This window comes from Protopterus annectens, chromosome 10.part0 (genome assembly GCF_019279795.1).
Source record: "Protopterus annectens isolate FY-2018-M chromosome 10.part0, PAN1.0, whole genome shotgun sequence".
Taxonomy (NCBI): domain Eukaryota; kingdom Metazoa; phylum Chordata; order Ceratodontiformes; family Protopteridae; genus Protopterus; species Protopterus annectens.
The window spans coordinates 655,465,215-655,486,798 of record NC_056744.1 but is presented as its reverse complement, the minus strand read 5'-3'; the positions used below and the strand labels follow the sequence as shown (position 1 = coordinate 655,486,798).

At 42.5% G+C, this 21,584-nt stretch overlaps 1 protein-coding gene across 1 annotated transcript in view; it reads left to right on the top strand.

Annotated features, from left to right (window-relative positions):
* Positions 1–21,584, top strand: part of USP24 (ubiquitin specific peptidase 24) — a 4,679,666-nt gene that overhangs the window by 2,793,102 nt on the left and 1,864,980 nt on the right. The window contains exon 38 of the mRNA XM_044085508.1: positions 9,698–9,759. Within this exon, the coding sequence (XP_043941443.1) occupies positions 9,698–9,759 (62 nt within the window). The remainder of the gene's footprint in view (positions 1–9,697; positions 9,760–21,584) is intronic.

Sequence of the window (21,584 nt, the reverse complement as noted above, 5' to 3'; positions counted from 1 at the left end):
GACCAAGTTGGTAAACATACTTTGCAGTGTGGTTTTGATTCCTGAGAGGCATCTTGCAGGGCTGCTGTCACTGGGTCTGTACTTAGAAGGCATGCTTGGCTTAAGTAGCAAACTTTGCCAGATCATGTTAAAGCTAAATTACTGGATGCTCCATTAAACCAAGACCGCCTGTTTGGCAACAAAGCAGAAGTAGTACTTTAAAATGTGAAGGAAAAAGCTAAATCTAGGCAAACTGTTAAATATTTCATGCAAGTACAGCCTCACAGATTTAGTAGGCGCTGGCCTTCTAAGGATTTCTTGTCTCTTCCAGGCCTTCTCAATCCAAACCCAGGACCAGCAGACCACCCAGGCTTCAGTCTCAAGGTACTCCCAAGCCTAAGCAGTGGGGGGCTCCCACTTCCAAAGCTGGTAGTAGTAAGACACCCCCCTGTTGTAAACTGTCACAATGACTTAACCTTAAACCTTCCAAGCCCTGCTCAACTGACTGTTCCTTTAGGGGGAAATATCGCCCTGCATGCAAAAAACTGGGAACTCATTACCCAAGACAAATGGGTTTTAAATATAGTTTCCCAAGGATACAGATTCAACTTTTACTCCTTACCAACCTCAAGTGGATGGCCAGACCTACCCCCAAATCAGTGGGCAGAGGCTCAAAAGCAGGTTCTATTTCTTCAAAGTATCATGGCTATTCAGCCTGTCCCAGAAAAGTAATGGGGGCAAAGTTTTTATTCAAGACTTTTCCTGGTACCCAGCGAAGACAATTCCTGGCGTCCTATCCTGGACTTCTCTATCCTAAACACCTTTTTGGTAATCCCAAAATTCAAAATGCTAACTCTTCATCAGCTGCTTTCCATGCTAGGCAAAAATGCCTGGTTGGCAACATTGGATTTAAAGGAAGCTTACCTGCACATCCCAGTAAGGGAATCTTGCAGAAAATACCTACACTTCAGAGCAGGCTACATGCACTAGCAGTTCTCTGCACTGCCCTTTGGCTTGTCTACTGCGCCCAGGGTATTCACAAAGTCCCTAGCTCCAGTCATTGCATTCTGCAGGCAAAGAAATATTCAAATATACCCATACCTGGACGATTGTCTAATTCAGGCAGAAAGCCAGGCCATACTATTAAATCATCTGGCATTTGTAAAGAAACTGCTGACCTCACTGGGGTACACCATAAACGAAAAGAAATCACACCTAGTACCCTGCCAACAAATTGTATTCCTGGGAGCAAGCTTGAATACAATTTCCCAGATGGCCTACCTCACGCCAGAGAAATAAGTTCGACAGCCTGCTTCAAACTACTGGCCACAAAGACCCAGCTATCTGCAGTAGAAATACTGCAAGCCCTGGGGTTCATGGCCTCTTGCATTCTGCTAATTCCATATGCAAGACTGCATATGAGGCAACTACAGTGGCATCTAAAAAGCCTATGGTGTCAACATTCTCAAGGCCTGGAATCAATGATTCCTACCATTCCTTGTATAAAGAGAGAGTTCCTTTGGTGGGCAGAGGCCTGCCACCACAACAAGGGACTGCCATTCACTCTACCCCCTGCCGCCCAAACCCTAACAACAGATGCATCAGACTATGTATGGGGGGCTCACTTGGCAGGGCAGTGCAGTGCATATGGAACCCTAGTCAAATGCACCTGCATATCAATCAAAAAGAAATGTTAGCTGTACAGAATTCTCTGACAGCCTTCAAGGACCATATTCTTCCATGACAATTATTGGTAAAGACGGGCAACACCACTCTTATGTGGTACATAAACTAGCAGGGGGGAACCCACTCATACCCTCTCTGCAGACTAGTCATGGCTGTATGGAACATAGCCTTGAGCTACCACGTGCACCTGCAAGCTCAGTTCCTGCCAGGCAAGCTAAATACACTGGCAGACGATCTAAGCAGAAATCTCATGGACCCACACAAGTGGAAACTGGAACCAAAGATATTCAACATCTTGAGAAATAAATGGGAGAGCCCCGAGATAGACCTGTTTGCCTCCCCTCAGAACTACCAATTGGACAAATTCTGCACCAGGACTCCTCACAGACAAGCTTGGAAAGTGGATGCCCTGTCCTTCACCTGAAAAAACCTCTCAGTTTATGCCTTTCCCCCTCTGCCTCTCCTCTCAAAAGTTCTACTAAAGATCAAACAGGACAAAGCAAGGACAATACTCATTGCACCAGACTGGCCACACCAACAATGGTACTCCCTCTTGCGCAGTGTGTCACTGCTGGAACCATGGCACCTGCCTCAGACCCCTTCCCTGGTGTCCCAGCAGGAGGGCCAGATTCTGCACCCCCATTGTCAAACCCTGAACCTTGCAGCCTGGCTAATTACCTGAGCTCTCCATTACCATACCTCAGTAAGCAAGTACTGGATGTCATTCTGGAGGCAAGGAGGCCTAGTACTAGAAAATCCTATGCTAAAAAGTGGAAAAGATTCTGTTCCTGGAGCCAAACTCAGGGGATGGGCACAACAGTGCCCAATTTACCGCATATTCTGCAATACTTAACAGAGATGCTTCACAAGGTCCTTTCATTCTCTTCTATTAAAGTTCATGCCTCGGCCATTTCAGCACATTATAATACGGAGCCCACCCCTCTTCTCTCACCCACTGCTGAAGCAATTCCTCAGAGGGGCCAAAATTTAAAACCACCCAGGAGAGCCCCTACTCCAGACTGGGACCTCAACTTTGTATTGGAAAAGCTCACTCTACCTCCCTTTGAGCCAGCTGCAACTGCAGAATTGAAATTCCTTTTTTGGAAAACGGCATTCCTTCTAGCCATCACTTCAGCAAGGATGGTATCTGAATTACAGGCCCTCATGGCAGTGGAGCCTTTCATCATCTTTCATGCGGGTGTCCCTCAGGACCAATCCTTCCTTTATGCCCAAGGTGGTATCCAGTGTGGCCCTTAATCAGTCCATTCATTTGCCAACCTTCTTTTCTAATCCACAGAACAAAGGGTTAACGAATACAGCACTCCTTGGACGTGCATAGACAACTTAGATTTTACTTGGACAGGACTAAGCCTCTCAGGAAATCTGAACAGCTGCTGGTTGCATTTGCTGCAGGGGCAGAGGGGAAGGCCATTTCTAAGTGGATAGGCAGTTGCATTTATTTCTGCTATAAGCACCATGGAAAACCTACCCCACAGGGGATAAGACCCCATTCCACCAGGGCTGCATCTATTTCTACAGCCTTTCTCAGAGGTGTTCCTACCATGGACATCCTAGAAGCTGCTACCTGGAGTTCTGTACATACCTTCACCAAGCATTACCACTTGCCAATTTTTTCTAAATCCAGAGCTGGTTTTGCCACTGCAGACTTGCAGGGCTTAAAAGCTGGTCCTAATGCTCTCTAATTGCCTCCTCCCTTCCTTAGCTTTGGGAATCTACCCAAATGTAATGACTGCAGCAGTGAAACACGAAGAACATAGTACAGTTGTGTACACTTACCATAAATGTAGATTTTCGAGTGTATTCACTGTTTTAGTCCTGATTACCCTCCCTCCAGCCCCCTGACTTCTATTGACTATACCTCTCTTCTTGTTTACTATACTTAAAGCTTTCTGTTGTATTTGCTTTTTGTTGGAGGTGTAACCTTGTATATAATTGCTTCCCATTATGGGGGCATCTGACATCTGGGGCAAGAAAAACCGTTGTAATGGCGCCGGCTGCATGCTTTATACCCCTGACTACCTGACGTCATGGAAGATGAGACCGCAACTGGCGCAGGACCCAAGACTGTGATAATCAGGCCGACTGAGGGCTAACTGCAAGCAGATAACCCAAATGTAATGACTGCAACAGTGAATACACTCGGACATCTACATTTACGGTAAGTGTACACAACTGTGCTTTCTGTGCAGTTTTAGCTAGTAGAGAATAAGTGAAACCTGAAGCCAGAGTGCTCACAACTACTTTGGACATGCAGCAATTAATCCATTTCTCACTTAAAGTAATTAACACTGTATCCCAAGATGGGCCCCTACACCTGACCAGTCATATTAAATGAGATTAAATGAGAAAATGTAGAAAGCAGTAAAATATTGAAAAGTGGTTTAAAATGGCAAAAACGGGATTTAAGTGGAAACTTAAAAATATACTTTCATGAGCTTTGTTCCAAAAATCAGCAGGTCCAGAAGCTCTTAATCTATCTCACAATGAGGGCAGCTCCCATCAGTCTTAGCAATAAGACTGTGTATATGATAAATGTAGTTTGACTTGCTTTATTTTAGTATAGTTCAATTTAAATTTCAGGATATATTTTTCCATTAAAGTGTTGCATGTAGTTAAACTGTAGCATCTAGTCATCCTGTTGTTGTTATGCAGATGCAAGTAACCTGTTGAAATTTGAAGGCACAGATGAGGTGCAGTGTGTTCATTTCGGGTTTAAAAATAGTGAAAGATACTAATAGTACATGACATGTTTTCGGTCTGAATTTTATGAAAATGTACTTGACTGTGTCTTGTGTGAATTTTTGGAAGTTAGGGAAATTCATATCACTGTATCCCTTTCTAAATAAGGTAGCATCCACACAAAGTCACTGTTTTACTGCTAGTGTTAGTCTGATGTCCCATCTTGTGAGTCTCCTAGATCAGCTAGCTAAAGTGATTTTATCTGAAAGTCTAGATCTTCTAGCTGAAGTGGTTTTGTCTGGACAACTCTACTAATGTCAGTATATTTAACATGAGTTCCATATAATAACTGCTGTATTTTACCGTTTACAATCAAAAGGCAGAAAGTCAGCTACATGACAGGCACCTCCTCAAACATGGTCGGAGCAACATTCAGAATGTCATCGTACAAGTGTCTGGCAGTTCATAAGGATGTACACAAGGCAGGGACACGAAGCATGGTTGGCAACGGCAACTGTCAAGATTAATATCGACGAACTGTTGTTGATGTTGCTGTGTTGACCTTTGGACCTACATAATATTCATGAGTCAAGCATAGGTTCATAGGTAGGTACTAGGCTATCGGCCCTAGGGCCTGTACAAGCCTAGCCAAAAAGGTACCCTGGTTTTCACCACCCAACAAAATTATTTTCCTGTGCCCTTGTCGAGCAGAGCCACAGAGGTGATCCCCGGTGTGAATTTCCTATTTCCCACCCAATCATCAAGATTTTCCTTTAAAAATGCTAGTGAGCTTTGTTTGATATAGATAGGTAGTTTGTTCCAGAGTATGGGAAGTCTCTGGGACAGGAATCTATCCCTCCAGCATGTTCTCTCTATTGTGGTGAGAAGGTTTATGTCCGTAGAATGTGTAACTTGGAGGGACTGGGATTTCTTTAAGTGGAGCATGTCCAACAGCTCTGGGTTTGACATAGCTTTGTATGTTAGGCAGAGATCGCCCCTGAGTATGCGATATGTGATGGAGTAAAGCTGGAGTTTTTTGAGACGGTCTGTGTAGGGCATCTGTTTGAGGCCAGTAATCCTCTTTGTGAGGTATTTCTGCGGCCTTTCCAGTTGTTGTAGATGTATTGTGAGCTACATACCAAAAGAGCCATTGTACTCTATAATGGGTCTGATGAGTAGAGGGCAAACAATGACCTCTTTTTTTTTCCTGGATGAGAAACCTTTTGTGAGGAGGTGTGCCACATAGAAGGGTTTCCTGACTACTGTGCCAATGTGGTTATCAAAGGAGAGACTACTGTCCATCTGTGTCCCAAGGTCTCATTAGACTTTCGCTGTTAAGTAGACTACCACCTATGTGGTACCTCATGGGTACAGAGTTTTTACCAAAGGGGATGACAATGCACTTTTTGGCATTGAGCTAAAGGCCATGGCTTTGACACCAGGTATCTGTCTCAGTGAGGCCTTTTTGTAGGATGTCCACATCATTAGGAGTTTCAGTTATGGTTCCGTGTTTGCAGTCATCTGCAAACATTGTTAGCCAAAGACCTTCTCTGTTAGCCTGTACTTCAGAAAAGTAGGTACCAAACAGGAGAGGACCCAGGACTGAACCCTGTGATACTCCACTTGTCACTGGTCTGAAGTCAGATTTGGAGTTTGCTACTTTTACAGTGCGAGTTCTGCTTGTGAGCCAGTTGGCAACCCATCTTGTGACATAGGGATTTAGACCTAGTTTAGTGAGTTTACCTATAATTCCAGAGTGGGGGATGGTGTCAAAAGCCTTGGTGAGATCTAGATAGGCTGTGTGAACCACCTTACCCTCATCTATGGCTTTGATGACTGCTTCAGAAAAGTCCAAGAAGACATGATCTGCCTTTTACAAACCCGAACTGGGTGTGGTCCAGAGTTTGGAGATTACCAATGTCTTTGTTTATAAGTTCCATGATGATACGTTCCATGGCCTTGCAGACCAGGTTCGTTAGGCTAATGAGGTGGTAGTTCCCAGGATCCGTGGTGGCTCCCCCTTTGTGGAGTGGGATTAATGTCGCTGTATGCCATTCAGTGGGCACGAAGCCTGAGGTGAGGCTATGATTGAACATGGTGCTTAGGTGGGGTGCCAGTTCATTCTGTAGTCCATGTAGGATGCAGCTTGGGATGTTGTCAGGTCCCATGGATGCTGTGTTCTTGGCTTTGGAGAGTGTGGTTTTTACCTGTGCAGCCGTGATTACAGGAACTTTGCATTCTTCCAGTATAGAGATGAGCCCTTTAGGGGGTGAGAGGGGGGTGAAGTTAGCACTGAACCTATCTGCTAGGATCTTGGCAATATCAGTTGGTTCTGTATATTTAATGCCATTGTGCTGTAACTCAGCGCAGATCTGAGTGTTGCCATTAAGGTTCTTGGCATAGCTGCAGCATGCTTTGTGGTTGTCTTTAGAATCAGTGGCGATTGGATTTTATGAGGGATCTCAGCTTCTTACTGTGAGTTGGTAACATCACTGTTCGTGCTTTACAATATTGCGTTTTTGATAGTAGTCCGTATTTTACATTGGTACTGTTTGTAAGTTACGCATACCTTCTGGTTTGACATTTTTTATACTTGCAACAATGTTTACATTCTGGTGTGTGATGTCTGGTGTGCTCTGATGACTATGTTCTGCTTATTTTTAGTCATATACATACAACAGTGTTTATAATATAATCTCTGTTTTATTCAGTGTATTTTACTAGTTGATCTAGGTTTTGGCCAAAAAGTGTCCATAGACCAGTTCACTTGTCCGATTAATAAAAGAAAATAATTACTTTAGATGAAATATATTCTGCTTTACTGAACTTAGCTAATTACATCGCTATTTCCATTGATTTTTGCAATCTGCTTACAAATACCATTTTTTTTTTTCAGTTTCAATTTTTCTGTCAGGGCAACAGAGTGTATACAGGCTTTTACTTGAATTACATTGATTTCAGCTTGTTTGAACATTGTATACTTCATAAGTTATTTCATTGCCCTGTATTACTTGGGTGACGCAGTTCTGAAATCCACATCTGCTTTGCTTCCATGATTTAAGGCAGGTTAACTGTTGTGCCTAGCAACAAGCAGTAGTGACAGCATGAGGCTCATTTTACTATTGTATGGTTTGTTTTCAGTCATCTTTTTGGTCTTGAAACATAATGCAAGCACGTATGTGCAGTCAGTGTTTATAATTTGCATCTAACTAATGTAGTCACCTTCCTGCTACAGTTCTTGGCCAAATATCTCGATGATTAAAACAATACTTTCATCTTGATACCACTTTCTTCTTATTTCACTTCCATTGCATGTACATTATTTATATCTTTAATGTGTATTATTAGCAGGGTGACACAGTGGTGCAGCGGTTAGCATTGTCAACTCACAGCAAGAGCTTCTTTGTTTCGATTCTCGGCTGGAGTGCCTTTTCTATGGAGTCTGCATGTCATCCCTTTGCTCGCATGGGTTCCCTCTGGGTGCTCCAGTTTCCTCCCACATTCCCGGGACATGCTGTAGGTGGACTGGACATTCTAGATTGGCCTTAGGTGAGTGTGTGTGCCTTCTGAGGAAGGTTGGGTGCCAGTCTGGCAACTCAACACCGTAAAACTGTACTGCCACTCATTCTGCAGACCAATGATTCACTGTGGCGACCACTAACGGGAGTAGCCAAAAGGAGAAGAATACGTGTTATTAGCAGGACATTTCCTTTAAAATATAGGTATGTTTGTTTATGTAGTTGTATCTGTGGATATACATTATGTCCTTATCACATTACCTTTTAGATCACTACAAAAACAGTTGATGCATCTTGCCCAATTTTAACAGAAGTAATTTTTGTCTTCCCCATCTTGTTACTGTTTCATTTATATTCTACTGTCAATATATTTTTGATAAATATACTTTAACCCATTCCATTACATTTTGCCCTGCTTCTCTCTTCTTACCTAAAACCTATGAACCTATAATTCACCCCGGGAATCACGTCAGTCCCCCTGCTAGACAGGGGTCCAGGGAAGTAAATACTTCGGGAAGAAATAGCCAGGGAATTGTTGTGGCTAGGCTTGTATAGGCCCTAGGGCCGATAGCCTAGTACCAGCCTGTGAACCTAAATGTATTTTGATGCTTATATCTTACACATTTCAGGCCGTCAGTTAACATATAGGTAGTCAGACCTGACAAATTTCCCTAGGACAGTCCTTGTTTCTCCTATTGGTCTCCTACTTCAACTACATTACCTTAGTTGTCCTTTACACCATTCTCCTCTCAGGTTTATGTGATCTATTTGTAGCCTCATTAATAGCTACTGAAGACTGCTATCAAGGGACCATTTAGAGTGCAGCAGTAAAATGTCACAAATGCTCCATTCCTTTTGTAGTGTAGTAATTTCACGTCATTTCTTGTATCTTACTGGATGACTATATGGTTCAAATTAAGCAGCATTGTTTTTCATTGTCTTCCATTTTGTGAAAACAGAGCAAACATGCCAACAGAGTATTTTTGTATTTAACTTTATATTGTTGAACATACAGCTGTGAACATACTGATTAAAATAGTATTGTATAACCATTTGTTTGAAACTGAACGTTTTTCTATCAAAACACATAATCCTGCTTATGAGTATCATGCTGCATTTGATGGAATTTCTTGCTCCTTGATTGTCCTAGACCCTCAAACTCTTCCATTTAGTGAAAGTGTGTGTGTGTGTGTGTGTGTGTGTGTGTGTGTGTGTGTGTGTGTGTGTGTGTGTGTGTGTGTGTATATATTCCTAAGTTAATAATAGTATGGGCATCATCATCAGTTTATTGGTGGAAGCCATATGAAATTTTCATTATTGGAGACATGGTGCTTTCTTAGCAGCTCTATAAGTAGTTTACAAAATTTCCATTTTAGTGTGCATTTTTTTTTGAGTTTATATGGCTTGGTGGGTTGACATGAATAGAGTCCATCTGTGTGGCTGTGCCACAGGTTGGAGGCAATGCTGATGTGGCTTCTGTTATGAGACTAAACAAGTCCTTAAGTCTGTGATGTGGGTGCTAAGGAGTTCATTAACAGAAATGTCAGTATCCTTAAGGATTTTATCCATCACATACATCTCCTTTGGTTTTTCTGAAGCTTCTTGGATTTGAGAGAGTTGGAAACATTGTATAGGATGCTTACCAAGCAAATGCTATAAAAAGATGCGCGTCTCCTGTAACACTAATGAAGTCACTGCTGACTAAGATGAATACTGTGCATCATTAAACAGTGGTGGTAACTTTGAGCTTACATGAAAATTGCTTAGAAAATTTTAATTTTCATTGACTTTGTGAATTAATGTTTTTTTTCCAGACTTTTATCTCAGTGTACAGAATATTTTGACCTCAGATGTCAGCTGCTTGATGATTTGATATGTAAGTATGTTAGAAAATGCATCAAAGTACAAGTTATGTTGGAGAAGTGCAGTAATTCTTACAAGTTTAATTTGACCTACCTTATATATTTAATACCAGGAACCTTAGTATACTGTCCCTTTACTCCCATTTTGCTACCTGAAAGAGTACCTGGATTTTTAGATTTTGGTACAAAAATGAAACTTAAAATTGTAGCTCTCTGCCTTGATTTAAAAAAAGCAAGTTCTTTACCCCTGTTTTTCAAACAGAATGATAATTCTGGTAATGTTCTGTGCAGCATTGTTGTAAAATTGGTTTTAAGTATTTTTATAGTTTGGAGAAATCCTTTGCATGTGTGCTTTTTGGGGAATTTGTGACCTAATCATCCAGTTTGACTGACTTGACTTGCGGGGCTTTGAGTCTCTTGTCGGTCTGATCCAATTAAAACTTCTCTGCCATCATTCTCTAGGGTAGCTTATCTCATCAGATCTCATTTGTCACCTTCTCAAGTGGACTTCTCTGATGCAGCTAAATGATGTGTACTCTGTTTTTTCTTGGGTTGTTACCTTTTCTCAAAATGTTCTTGTTATATTAAGAAATGCTGTAAGAATGTTTTCTGAGCTCCTTTAGCTGTCAGAGTTAGTTCCCCTTTAATTCTTTCCTTTTGTATCGCATAGGGGAATACCTACTGATCTGGTGACGTAGTTTCCTCCTTTTCTTGCAAATCTCTCTCTCTATATTTGTGTGTACGTATGTGCGTGCGCGCACACACACACACACACACACACACACACACACACACACACGTGTGTGAATCTGCGCGCACATGTATTGTACTTTCTTCCTTGCTGTTGACATTGTGGTATGTACAGTTGTGACTCTGGATAACATTGGAAGGTTCTGAAAAGAGTTTTTTAAATTCTAACCCAGGACATCCATGAACTTTGCATGGCATACCTGGAGGCTAAGTACCTTTTGGCCAACTGCTTGATATGTAAACCTTTCGGCCCTCGATCCATAACAGACTGAAAGAATAAACTAATTGTAAAGGATTTACTCCCCCCAGTCCCAGCTAATAGCAAGCTAAGTATGGAGGAGAAGAAAGAGAAACCAAATTATAAGTACAAGAATAGAGAAAGATTCAAGGATTCACAACCTAGAAAGAGAGAGAGACAATGCCATCCATTCTTTTGCTGCAGAGGTTCCAAGGCAAAAAAAAAGCTATGCCTCATCTCTTTTCAGCAAAGCTGATCCAGTCAGCTCCAACCTGATTGGAACCTATTGTCATACCAGACATATCTTAAAGGGCAGATTAGCTGTCCATCTTCTCAGAGGGATCTCCCTAGATTCCTTTCCAGACCTTCTCCTACTTCTCTTCTCCAGTCCTTTGTCTTTCAGAAACTCATAAGAGATGGATTGGGAACATATTATGAGGGCATTCTTGAAGATGCAGATTGAGAGGGGGGTCTTCCCATTCTTCTCAATGTCTAGAGTGGATTGGGATGACCCTTCCTTTTCCAGTCTTGCTCATTTTCTGATCCATGTCTTGGCACTGATAGATTGAGCCTAGAGAGTTCCCTGAACCTCTGTACCAGGCTCTAATGGAGGCATCCATGCTGGAGCCCCATCATCCATTTGATTCAACACAGGTATTCTCAGCATCCGCTCAATCTTAGGATGACCTGTCTCTTAACCCAGAGTCTTTGGCACTTTCATTGGCATTGATATTGACCTACTCATTTTTTTTTTATGGGGTTGGAGTCTTAGCCCTACAAGGGTAAATGTACTGTTCTCAAATCCCTCAGTATGTCTGTGCCTTTTCCCACCTGTCTGGTGCTGCTTATATGTACCTCTGGATGGATGGAGTTGGCTCAGAGTGGGACTTTCCTTGGCTCCTGCAGACTTTGGTTTGTCCTTCAAGGTCATGGAGAGGATGATAGCTTCTCTAAGAGCTTCATTGCAGACTTCGTTTGTCTCTGCTCCACCCCTTGACACCAAGCAATCTGGGTCCCAGCCTGCTCATCATACAACCCAGGGTCAGAGCAGAGTAGGTAGCTTCAAAAAAGCAGCTCAACAGCAGTTGGACTCCTCCAAGGACTCTTGACTGCCCTCCACTTGATTTTCCAACCAAGATGACATGCAAAAACAATACATTGACTCCTGAACAGAATCATTCACTTCAGACATCAGTTCAGGTAATAGAGAGGGTTCCATTGCTTGTCCCCTCCAGAAGACTCCATATTTTCTTTGATTCTGAACATGATGCAGTGGAGAGGGAACCTGGCTTACAGACCTGAACTCTCAGGACCAAGCGCTGCTTTTTGAAAACTATTGCTCTGTACCCTGTAACTCCAGGATGGTCCCTCCTGCAGATAGTTTTATGGATTTGGGTGCCAGGAGGACATGGCAGGAGCCCAGCTCTTCAAACGCCATCTTCAAAAAGCCCAACAAAATCCTTAATCCCCTCCCCAAGGATAGACAGTAAAGATCTAAACGTCCTTTAGTAGATTCCTTGATTGTAGAAGTGGCTGTCAGAAAGAAGCTGTCCGTAGAGTCAAACTCTGTTCATCCACCCAATAAGGAGTCCAGGGTAATGGACAAAATGGGGTAGTGGGTGTATGCCTCAAGCACTTCTACCTTGACAACATTGAACTATACCACTCATACGATACACTTCCAAAGAGTTCTAGCAGAACAGGCTTTAGCATATTTGAAAAAGCTGCTCACACCAGATTCTAGAAAGTAGCATGAGATTACATTGGACACCATGTTAAGTATCACTAATCTCTTCATGCGCCTAATGCACAATGCAGCAATGGAGCAGCTCATGCAGCAGGTTTGCTCATTACTGTGAGATGCCATGCATGTGCCTTTGTAACTTTGCGAACAACATTAAGGTATCTTTTATAAATGCTTTCCAGATGGCTTATCCTTCTTTGGTTCTGCAGTGAAGGAAAACATTCTGAAGTGTGAATAAGAAGGCAAGATTTTGTTCACTGAAGGTATGATGTTTGTGAACCCCTCCAAGATCCTACACCAGTAATCAGGAGGAGTCCAGAGCCATATGGTTTTGCAAGTCCTAGAGTAAACAATTTAACTCCACTTCAGAAGAGGTCAAGGCAGAGTCAATTCCTCTAATGGAAGCTGACCCAGAGGTCGAGCTGGTCTGCAGAAATCAGGGACACAGCCTTCCCTTTTTAGACAAGCATTTACACCATCTCTGAAGGGTTGCCCAGCTGCTTCCTTCTCTTGCCTGCATGGTTGACCACCATGCAAGACTCATGGATGAGAAGGATAATATCGAGAAGTCGTACATTTCCCTTTTCCTATCCTCTCACCGCCCAAGGAACAACCTCTACCAGATGTGCCACTTTATCAGCTAAAACTTAAAAAAAAAAAAACAGGGAAGTTCTCTCATCGTTACAAAGAGTCTTCCAAAAGGCCTTGCCAGGCCAGATAGGGTCAGGCTATTATTCTTTCTGGTTCCAAAGAGGAACAAGGACCTCAGGCCAGTTCTGGACCTCAGTGGCCTAAACTAGCATGTAAAGATGACTGATCCATGTTCAGCTACCGAATTCTAAAAGTCTCGAACTGCAAAATAATGAACGTAAAACACCGAAAGGGACAGTTATCAAACAACAACTACTTCGAAAAAAAATACATCGAATGACCATAGTTGGCCAACAACCAGGAAGTAATGCAATGTACAAGGTAAGTGAAGGGAAACCTTTTAAATTTGCCCTATTCCCCAATATAGTTTGATCTCGGAGTTGGTAAGTATAGTTGGGGGGATGTGGGGGGCACAGTCCCCCACGTTGGTTGGTTGTGTGAGAGATGTTGGCCGATTATGGCCATTCAATGTATTTATTCGATGTTGCTTTTGTTCAATAATTGTCACTTTCACTGTTTTACTGTCTCTTTGCGGTTCTAGGTTTCTAGTATTCAGTAGCCGAACATAGACCCAAGACAACTCCATTCAGAATGGTTAAGATGCAAGCTGTTTTGCCATGTTTTAGGCAAATGATTGGATGCACTCAGTAGATCTTTCTGATGCTCATCTCCACATCAAAATTGCAAAGTTTTTTGGAAGATTTATGTGCTTCTGCTTAGGAGTCAGTAATTTTCCATTCAGAGCCCTACCCTTTTGTTTCACCACTGTCCCGTGGATATTTGCCAAGTGCATGGAGGGCATACCTGTCAACTTAGTGCAAGAAATCTGGACGCAAAGCCAAAAATAATTGGGGGAGCAAAGGCCCAAGGTCTAGGACAAGTTTTAACTATTGCTCTTATATTTGTAGAAAGTAGCTGGAATAATGAGTTTTGCATTTGTTGAAGGATATGAAGTCAGAAAGTCAAATGCATGTCATTATATATTGACTTCAGTCTATGGTAATGTGCCAGAAAAACTTTTATGTGGAAGAGACCAAAATATGAGGCAAAAATGTGGACAGTTTAAATGTGTATATATGATGTTAGTTGCAGCCCATCTCCAGTTCAGAGGGCTTTATGTATGTTTATATTTAGATAATTGGCTCCTCACTGCTACAACATCAGAATCTCTGGTCACAGCCAGACTATTTACTTTAGCTCTGCTTATCCTTTGGGGGCAGCTCTGTAAATTTCTATCAATCCTTTGTCCTTCTCAGTCCTTTCTGTTTATTGGATGTCATCTGGACACAACAAAAAGCTGTTATTTCTTCTGATAGAAGGAATTCAGTCTTTCAGAACAGCAGTTCACTCCCTCTTGAGTCATTATTTTTCCTCCAGCAAGTCAGGCTCATTTACTAGGCTTAATGGCTTCAACAATTGTTATGGTGCAGCTTGCATGCTTTCACATGAGGATTCTCCACTGGCAGCTCAAGACATGGTGTTCCCTACTAATCAGATCACTCGTCCTTCCTAGTCATCATAAACTAGTTGTGCAGGAGTCTTCCAAAATGCTGGCTAACTACTTCTACCATGTACAGAAGACGACACTTTCTCATGGACCCCCCCCCCCTTCCACAGCAGTAGTCATCATGGATGACACCTCTTTGGTATGTGGGATATTATTAAGGGAAGATAGCCCAAGGGACATGGAGTGATGTAGAGGCCAGTCTTCACATAATTATGTTGGAGATGAGAGCAGATTTTTTTTTTTTTTTGCATTGCAGGAATTTCAAGACTTCTTGACTCAAGTAGTGATTCCTTTTCAGATGGACATCATCATTAGTGTGGTGTTTGAGCAAGCAGGGTGAAACCAGATCCCATCCCGTATTCTGAAAGGCCATAAGGGTTTGGCAGTGTGCAATCACTTTGCATCACTCTCTGAAATCAATGCATATCCCTGAGAAGTCCAACTATCTTGCCGGTAGGCTTGGCAAGATCAGTATTGATGCCCCAAGAATGGTCTGTCAATCCACCAGTTGCTGAACAGATTTTTAATCACTAATTCCAGACAGTTTGTAATTATTTTATTTATCCTGTGTTGACTGGGCTAGTCCCGCAAGGCCAGTAGCCTCATTTCAGGGGAGGCCTAAGTTGATATTTAAATAAAAAACAGCAGCAAAGAAAGTTGATATTTATCCTGTTAGGGGAAATTTAGCCAGGTCATTGGGCACCTTCCCCTACTGTTTTCAATAGGTGCCATGTGATCTTTTACATCCGTATGAGTTACTGCTAACTCAGGCAGATGGGGTTCCAGTTTAATGTCCAACCCAGAGGGTGACATACTCAGGAGTGCAGCACCCCCCCCCCCCCCATGCTGCACTGCAGTGTCAGAAATCAATCTACCTGGTGTGGGAATAAAAGCCACAGCCTTCTGCCCTTAGATGAGTGTGCTTACCTGTTGCATCAGTGACACTACAATAATTTGTTTCAATCCCTTATCACCACCAAATGCTTCACTACCTAGCCCTGTTACCTCCATAATGACAGTCCCTGAGAGATGCCCTAGTCAGGCAATTGTCTTTTGCTATTTTTTATGCCCTTCTCCCCTATCTTCTCATGTCCGGATTTCTACAGAAAGTGACACAGTGCAAAGCCACTGTGATCCTCATCACCCCATGTTGGACTCTGCAAGTTGGTTTCTTCTGTTTTGGCCTCACCTCAAGAAGCATCCATGTCAACTAGATCCATGACAGGATCTATCTCACCTGTTCAGGCAGCCTGACCTGAACCTTCTATCATTCTCAGTTTTACTTCATGGTTTCTCATATTCCGTTAATGGCCAGAGACTCTTCCCATTCTCAGAATGATATCCATGTTCTTACTGTGTCTCAAAAAGAGTTGCCCCCAAAGGTTTATCCTAGTAAGTGGAAGTGTATTGGTAGTTAACTTAATTCAAGCATGGATCCTTACACTGCTTCTCTTCTTGACATCCTACATTTTCTGTCAGGATTATTCATATTAGGATGTAGTCATTCTACAGTCTAAGTCCACTTGGCAGCCTTATGAAACTACCATGATAGATTTGATTCCCATTCCTTAGTCTTTTATAAAATCTGTAAGGACCTACTTGAAAAGTATCTTTCCTTCTTCTACCCATGGTAAAAGAACCAGTTCCTCCATAGGATCTCAATTTTGTGTTAGAAGCCCTGACAAAGGATTCCCTTTGAGCCATGTCATTCAGCAGATATGAAATCTCTGTCATGTAAAACCTTGTTTATTGTAGCAGTAGCTTCAGCTTTAAGGGTTGTTGGAGTACTATTTCATTTTTCATAAGGGTATGGTATCTCTCTGAACAAATCCATCCTTTGTCCTTAAAATTGCATTGGAAGTTAGTTTGAATCAACAAATCCATTTACCAGTCGTCTTTTCAAACCATTTTAACAGAGGAGTACTTTTTGCACATTCGTGATGTTCACAGCAACTAAGATTTTATCTACACAGAACTAAATCCTTTAGAAAGCATCATCAGCCCTGTGTCCTTTGCTCCTAATGAACTTTGGAAAAAAGTCTGCAAAGTTTTCCTGTCCAGAGGCTTTTTGATTGCATTTTTCTGTATACTTTTCACAATGAAATGTTGCCAGCCAAACCAAAAGCTCATACCAGAAGATCTGTTTCTTCATAGACATTCTTCAAAAATTCATCTGTAGATTAAGTTTGTGCTGCAATGACTTGGTCTACCTTGCATACTTTTGCCAAGCATTATACAGTGCTGCCTAAAGGGTATCCTGTTATGATGTCACCTAGGATGATGGTTAGTTTGGGATTCTGACACACAAGACAGATTGGAAGATAGCGTTATGGTAAGTTATGTACTTGTGTTGATGCTAAACTCTCTCATTTATGAACGTCAAGTACAACATCCCTCTCTCCATTTCCCTTCCAAATTACAATGTCTGCTGATGACCCAAAAGACCTTTCAAAACTTCTTTAGTATTAGTCTTATTCTTAGTGGGTAATTAGTCAGCAAACTCTATCTGGAAACATAAACTACTCTGGGTAATTGAGTGGGGAAAAGTTTAAAGGAACTCGAGGCTAGAGCACTGATTGTGCAGAATCAGATATAACAAGCGTCTCAAGGGCCCACAAGTCACATTGGATGGATCTGTATGAAAGGATCCAGCTTAAGTACATAACTACTGTTTTTCTGAAGTAAATTAAGTGAGCAACTCCTCACACATAGAGCATCCAACTGGTAATTAACACTTCAGCAGGAAAGCATTTATCTGGACCGCAGGCGCTCTGGTACAACTTCAGACCGGACGTCCTCAGTAAGTCTTTATTACGAAGTATCCCGCGCATGTTTTTTGCCGCGATCATCCATGCACTTTACTGATGTCAGAAGCGTCAATAACTGTTACAAGTGGCAGTTTCGAATTAAAGTTTATCATACTTTGTGCCCTGCCTTGTTTTCTTTTGTTTTTGTCAGAGTTGTTGGGTGTGGACCACAGCAAGATCAACAAGCATAAAGTATTTAAAATATTTTTTGTTTTCCTTTAGTCTTCATAAAGTGCAATTTTGTTTTGGGTGTGGCCCTTTTCGACCTTTAAAGAGACTCCACTTGTGCTAGATTTAACCTTAGGGTTAGAATTAAATTCCGTGATTGACTGCTCCCAGAGGTCCTTTGCTTTCCGGTTCGGATGCTCAGAAAGCTAATGAAGCCAAAGGCTAAGGGACCAAGCAGCGCAGAGAAAAGCAGCTAAGAGGCAGGCCAGAAGGGGTGGGCCTCTCAGGGGTCTGTACTCCCCTAGAGGTCTCTCGGCAGGGAGGAACTTTGTTCTGTTTCAAGGAGTCTCCCAGGGGAGGGCCAGGAGGGCAAAGCTACTCCCTCAGGCCTACTCCCCAGATCAGGTCCTGGGTCTCAGGGCCCTTCTCCAGGCAAGGCTTTTGCTTCTCCCAGCCCTCTCCCTATGCCCAGGAAGCCCCTAGGCCTAGGGGGCCAGCCCTTCAGTGGGTGTTCTGAGCAGGCAAGGGATGTTTCATGCCTAGAAAGTTAAGAAGACTAGGTGGAGCCTTCTCCTTATTCCCCAAGTTCAGGTGTGGATGATGGCCCTCCTTTTTCTGATCCTCTTGCAGATTTTTCTTTTTCATTCTCCCTTTGATCCATCTTTGGTGGAATTTCTGCTTCTTCTCTGCTTGATGAGCAGAAAAGGCTCTTTCTCCTTTGATTCACCCCAGGATACTTCCTCCTATTACCTCCTGTTTTGGATGGATTGGAATTCCATGAGGGAGCATTTTTTTAATCCTGATTCATGCCTCCTTTGGCCCAGGAACTGGCTTAGGATTGGTGGGTGCCCAGCCAGCAAAGGCCTTTTTAAGAGTCCTCTTTTACCCCAGAAACTGCTGGGGTTTGGGGGAGGCTTCTGTTATCCTTCCCTGTTGTTTTCCTGAGTGCTGTTAAACCTAGAGGCCAGGTCCTTGATCGAGCTCAACTGAGAAAAGTTTCTACTTCTTGGCTTCCTAGCTAACCAAAAGTTGAGAGGCAGGGTCATATGAGGCTTGTTGTTAAAAAGAAAGTTCACAAAGATACCCACCCCAAGAAGGTGGGCTATGGTATACTTTGTTGCCAGGGCTTTGGACCCAAACATGTTCCTGTTGAAATAAAAGCATTTAAAGTCTAAGATAGATGCTCTGGCAGGGTGTGTAATTAGTGGAAAGAGTTACATGCTTCTACATGTTCTGAAACGTGTGGGCTAAGCTCTCAGAATTTATCTGTTTGATGACCTACGAGGGTTTTAGATGCCTCTCTTGGTGGGATGTTGTACTTGCTTGGGCACGCTTCTGGCTCACTGACTCAGTTCTGGAAGACAAGTTAAAGTCTGAGCAGGGATCATTTATCTTTGCAGGTATCTGTTGTTTTTTAAGTAGAATTGGTCACCAAGAAATGGAAAGGAAGAATAAGCTAAGTACAGTCACTGTTAAAGATTTTTGCAGTAGAAGCCCATGACTGAGTAAGAAAGAAATTAACAGGGCCGGGCTCCTGCATCCTTCTTATGGTAGGGTAGGCAGGGGTTAGTCCTTCTTAAACACACCAGTCAGGTAGGGGTCTCTTTCAGGCCTAGAACGTTCGCCTTCACAGTCAGGGGGGAGGGTGGAGTTCACTTGGTCAGTCGTCAGACCAAGCAGGGGTCCTGCCTTTTCAGCACAGATTGGCTGACATACACCACGTGTTACCAGAGGAAGGTTGGCACCACCTCTCCTTTGGGAGGCATGCCAGACGCTTGAAAAATTGGTTGGGTATTTACATAGGTTAGTATGTTACAGTTGCCATTTCCACGCCTTTCCCATTTTCAAAGGTTTGCCTCCTTTCAAAGGTAAGCATAGAAGACCTCAAACAAGGTTCTTACTCTCAAAGAATAGGAAGGATACCTCTGTTAATTTTGGATTTAGCTAGTGGGGGGTCTTATATGACATTCCAAAGGCAAGAAAGGGATTCTATAGGATTAATTATTTATCTATGGGCAAACATCATATCAATTCTTGGAGTTATCTCACCAAGTTCCCTATTCAATCGCCCCAAGTTCACTGAGTTGAATCTCAAAAGACTTTTTTGCTGGCTTTCAAGATTTAAGATGGTCTTCATGTGTTCATGTGGCTTAGTTTCAGAGTGTTCGTTGACTGGCTGGGACTTTGCATTATCAGTGGCAGGCTAAAAAGGAATACAGCCGCTCAACCCTTTGACTTAATGCCTGATTCAGGCTCTTAGCAGGTATAGGCTCCAGTGATATTTGGAATATGTGATTCTAGCCCTCTGATGGCTGATTCATTGGACGAAACGCCTGAATATGGTCCATGGGAGGGGAAGCAGAGGACATGATTTTCTGCAGACTAGCAGTAAAGCACCAGTCTGGCCCTTTTGACCCCGACAAAGTGCCCTCATCTAACCCTTCTCTTCTCATCATAAATCAAAATCAGTTGAGGCCAACTTTCAGGACAGTTCCCTTTGCTTTCGGAAAACAAAAGAAACAGTCCTTCAACTTTCATCCTTTGACCCAAGCCTTGCAGGAGGGGTGCTAAGCACTTGTATCTCAAATCTCAAACTGCACTGCAGCTATACAATGCCAACCTAAAAAATGCAAGTTGCATGCGGAAAAAAGGAATATGCACACAGCAAACTCAGGAATGGGACATAAACAAGGACTCTAGACTCTGTTCAAGTAATAATAGGTTAGGATAAAGGGATGTCATGGCCTGTGACAAAGCTTGGATTCTAAGAAATTCTGGAACCTTCAGACAAAGCTGGGGAGCTCATTTTGGATGCCTCTGTAGGAATCAACTTGAAGGTCCATTTACCCAGTCACTACATACTCAACTTGAAGGAGATGTTAGCAGTCCAGTTTTGGTCAAGATTTTAAAGGATTTAGTTTTCCAGTTGCGGTAAGGATTCATTCAAGGGATTACTTGTCAGTCCTCTTGTTGCAATCAAACTGGCACACAACCTTCTGCTCTCAGCAGGCAAAAACAAATGATTTTGTGGTTTCTGGTTCTTTGCATCAACACCATCTTTTTCTGGGGTTTCTGCACTACATTACAACTCAAGGAGTGGAAGGGTTTCACAGTGTATTTCAGAAATTGACAGTAAGTCTAAAATTCTCCATCCATAGAGATCAAAATTGGCAATTGATAAAACCACCAGCTGCCAAAGTTTCTGTCACTAAAAGGTTTCATCATCCCACAAAAAGTTTCCTGCCAACTCTTGCCTCACAAAGAGCAATCTTCATGCTCTTTGCTTCCACAGCTCTGAAAGTCTTTTGGTAAAGGCTCCTCTCCTCAATCTTTCCACCAAACTGCTCTCTCCAAGGTATGCTAAAGATTGGCTCGAGGGTTATTGGAGACTCCAGGCCTCAGGCTTGGCAGTACCCATCAAGGCCTCCTCACAGCATCGACCCCAAGCCTGTTTAGCCTGGTAATGGCCTTTTTGCTCCCTGTCAAGATTCCAGGACACCTATCAGGAGAGCATAGTCTTGTTTCCTTCTTCAGTCTCACCTTCTGCACAGAAAGTTTCCTGGCATATTTTGGAAGCTAGAAGGCCAAGCTCAAGGAAAGTGTTTGAATTTGAATTTGAAGCCTAAAACAAAGGGAGTGCAAAGTGATAGATTGGATTTAAATTGAAGAGATTTTTATTTTGGAGTGCAGCAAAGGATTTAGGAGTTTTTGACAGCCTAATTTCCTTGTGGCTCTTCAATATCTTTCTGAGCTTGGTGACAAAGGTTTGTCCTTCTCTATTAAGGTTCATGTTGCCTCATCCTTTTGACTACCCTGATTCTTACCCATCATAAGCAATTCCTCCTTTGTTTAAGCAATCTTAGAGGCACTCTCCTACTATAAGAACATTTAAAGTTACTGTCCTCACTTGGGATCCTTCAATTTTGTGTTGAGAAACTCAGCTTACAACCTTTCAGCCTCCAGCTACTACTGAA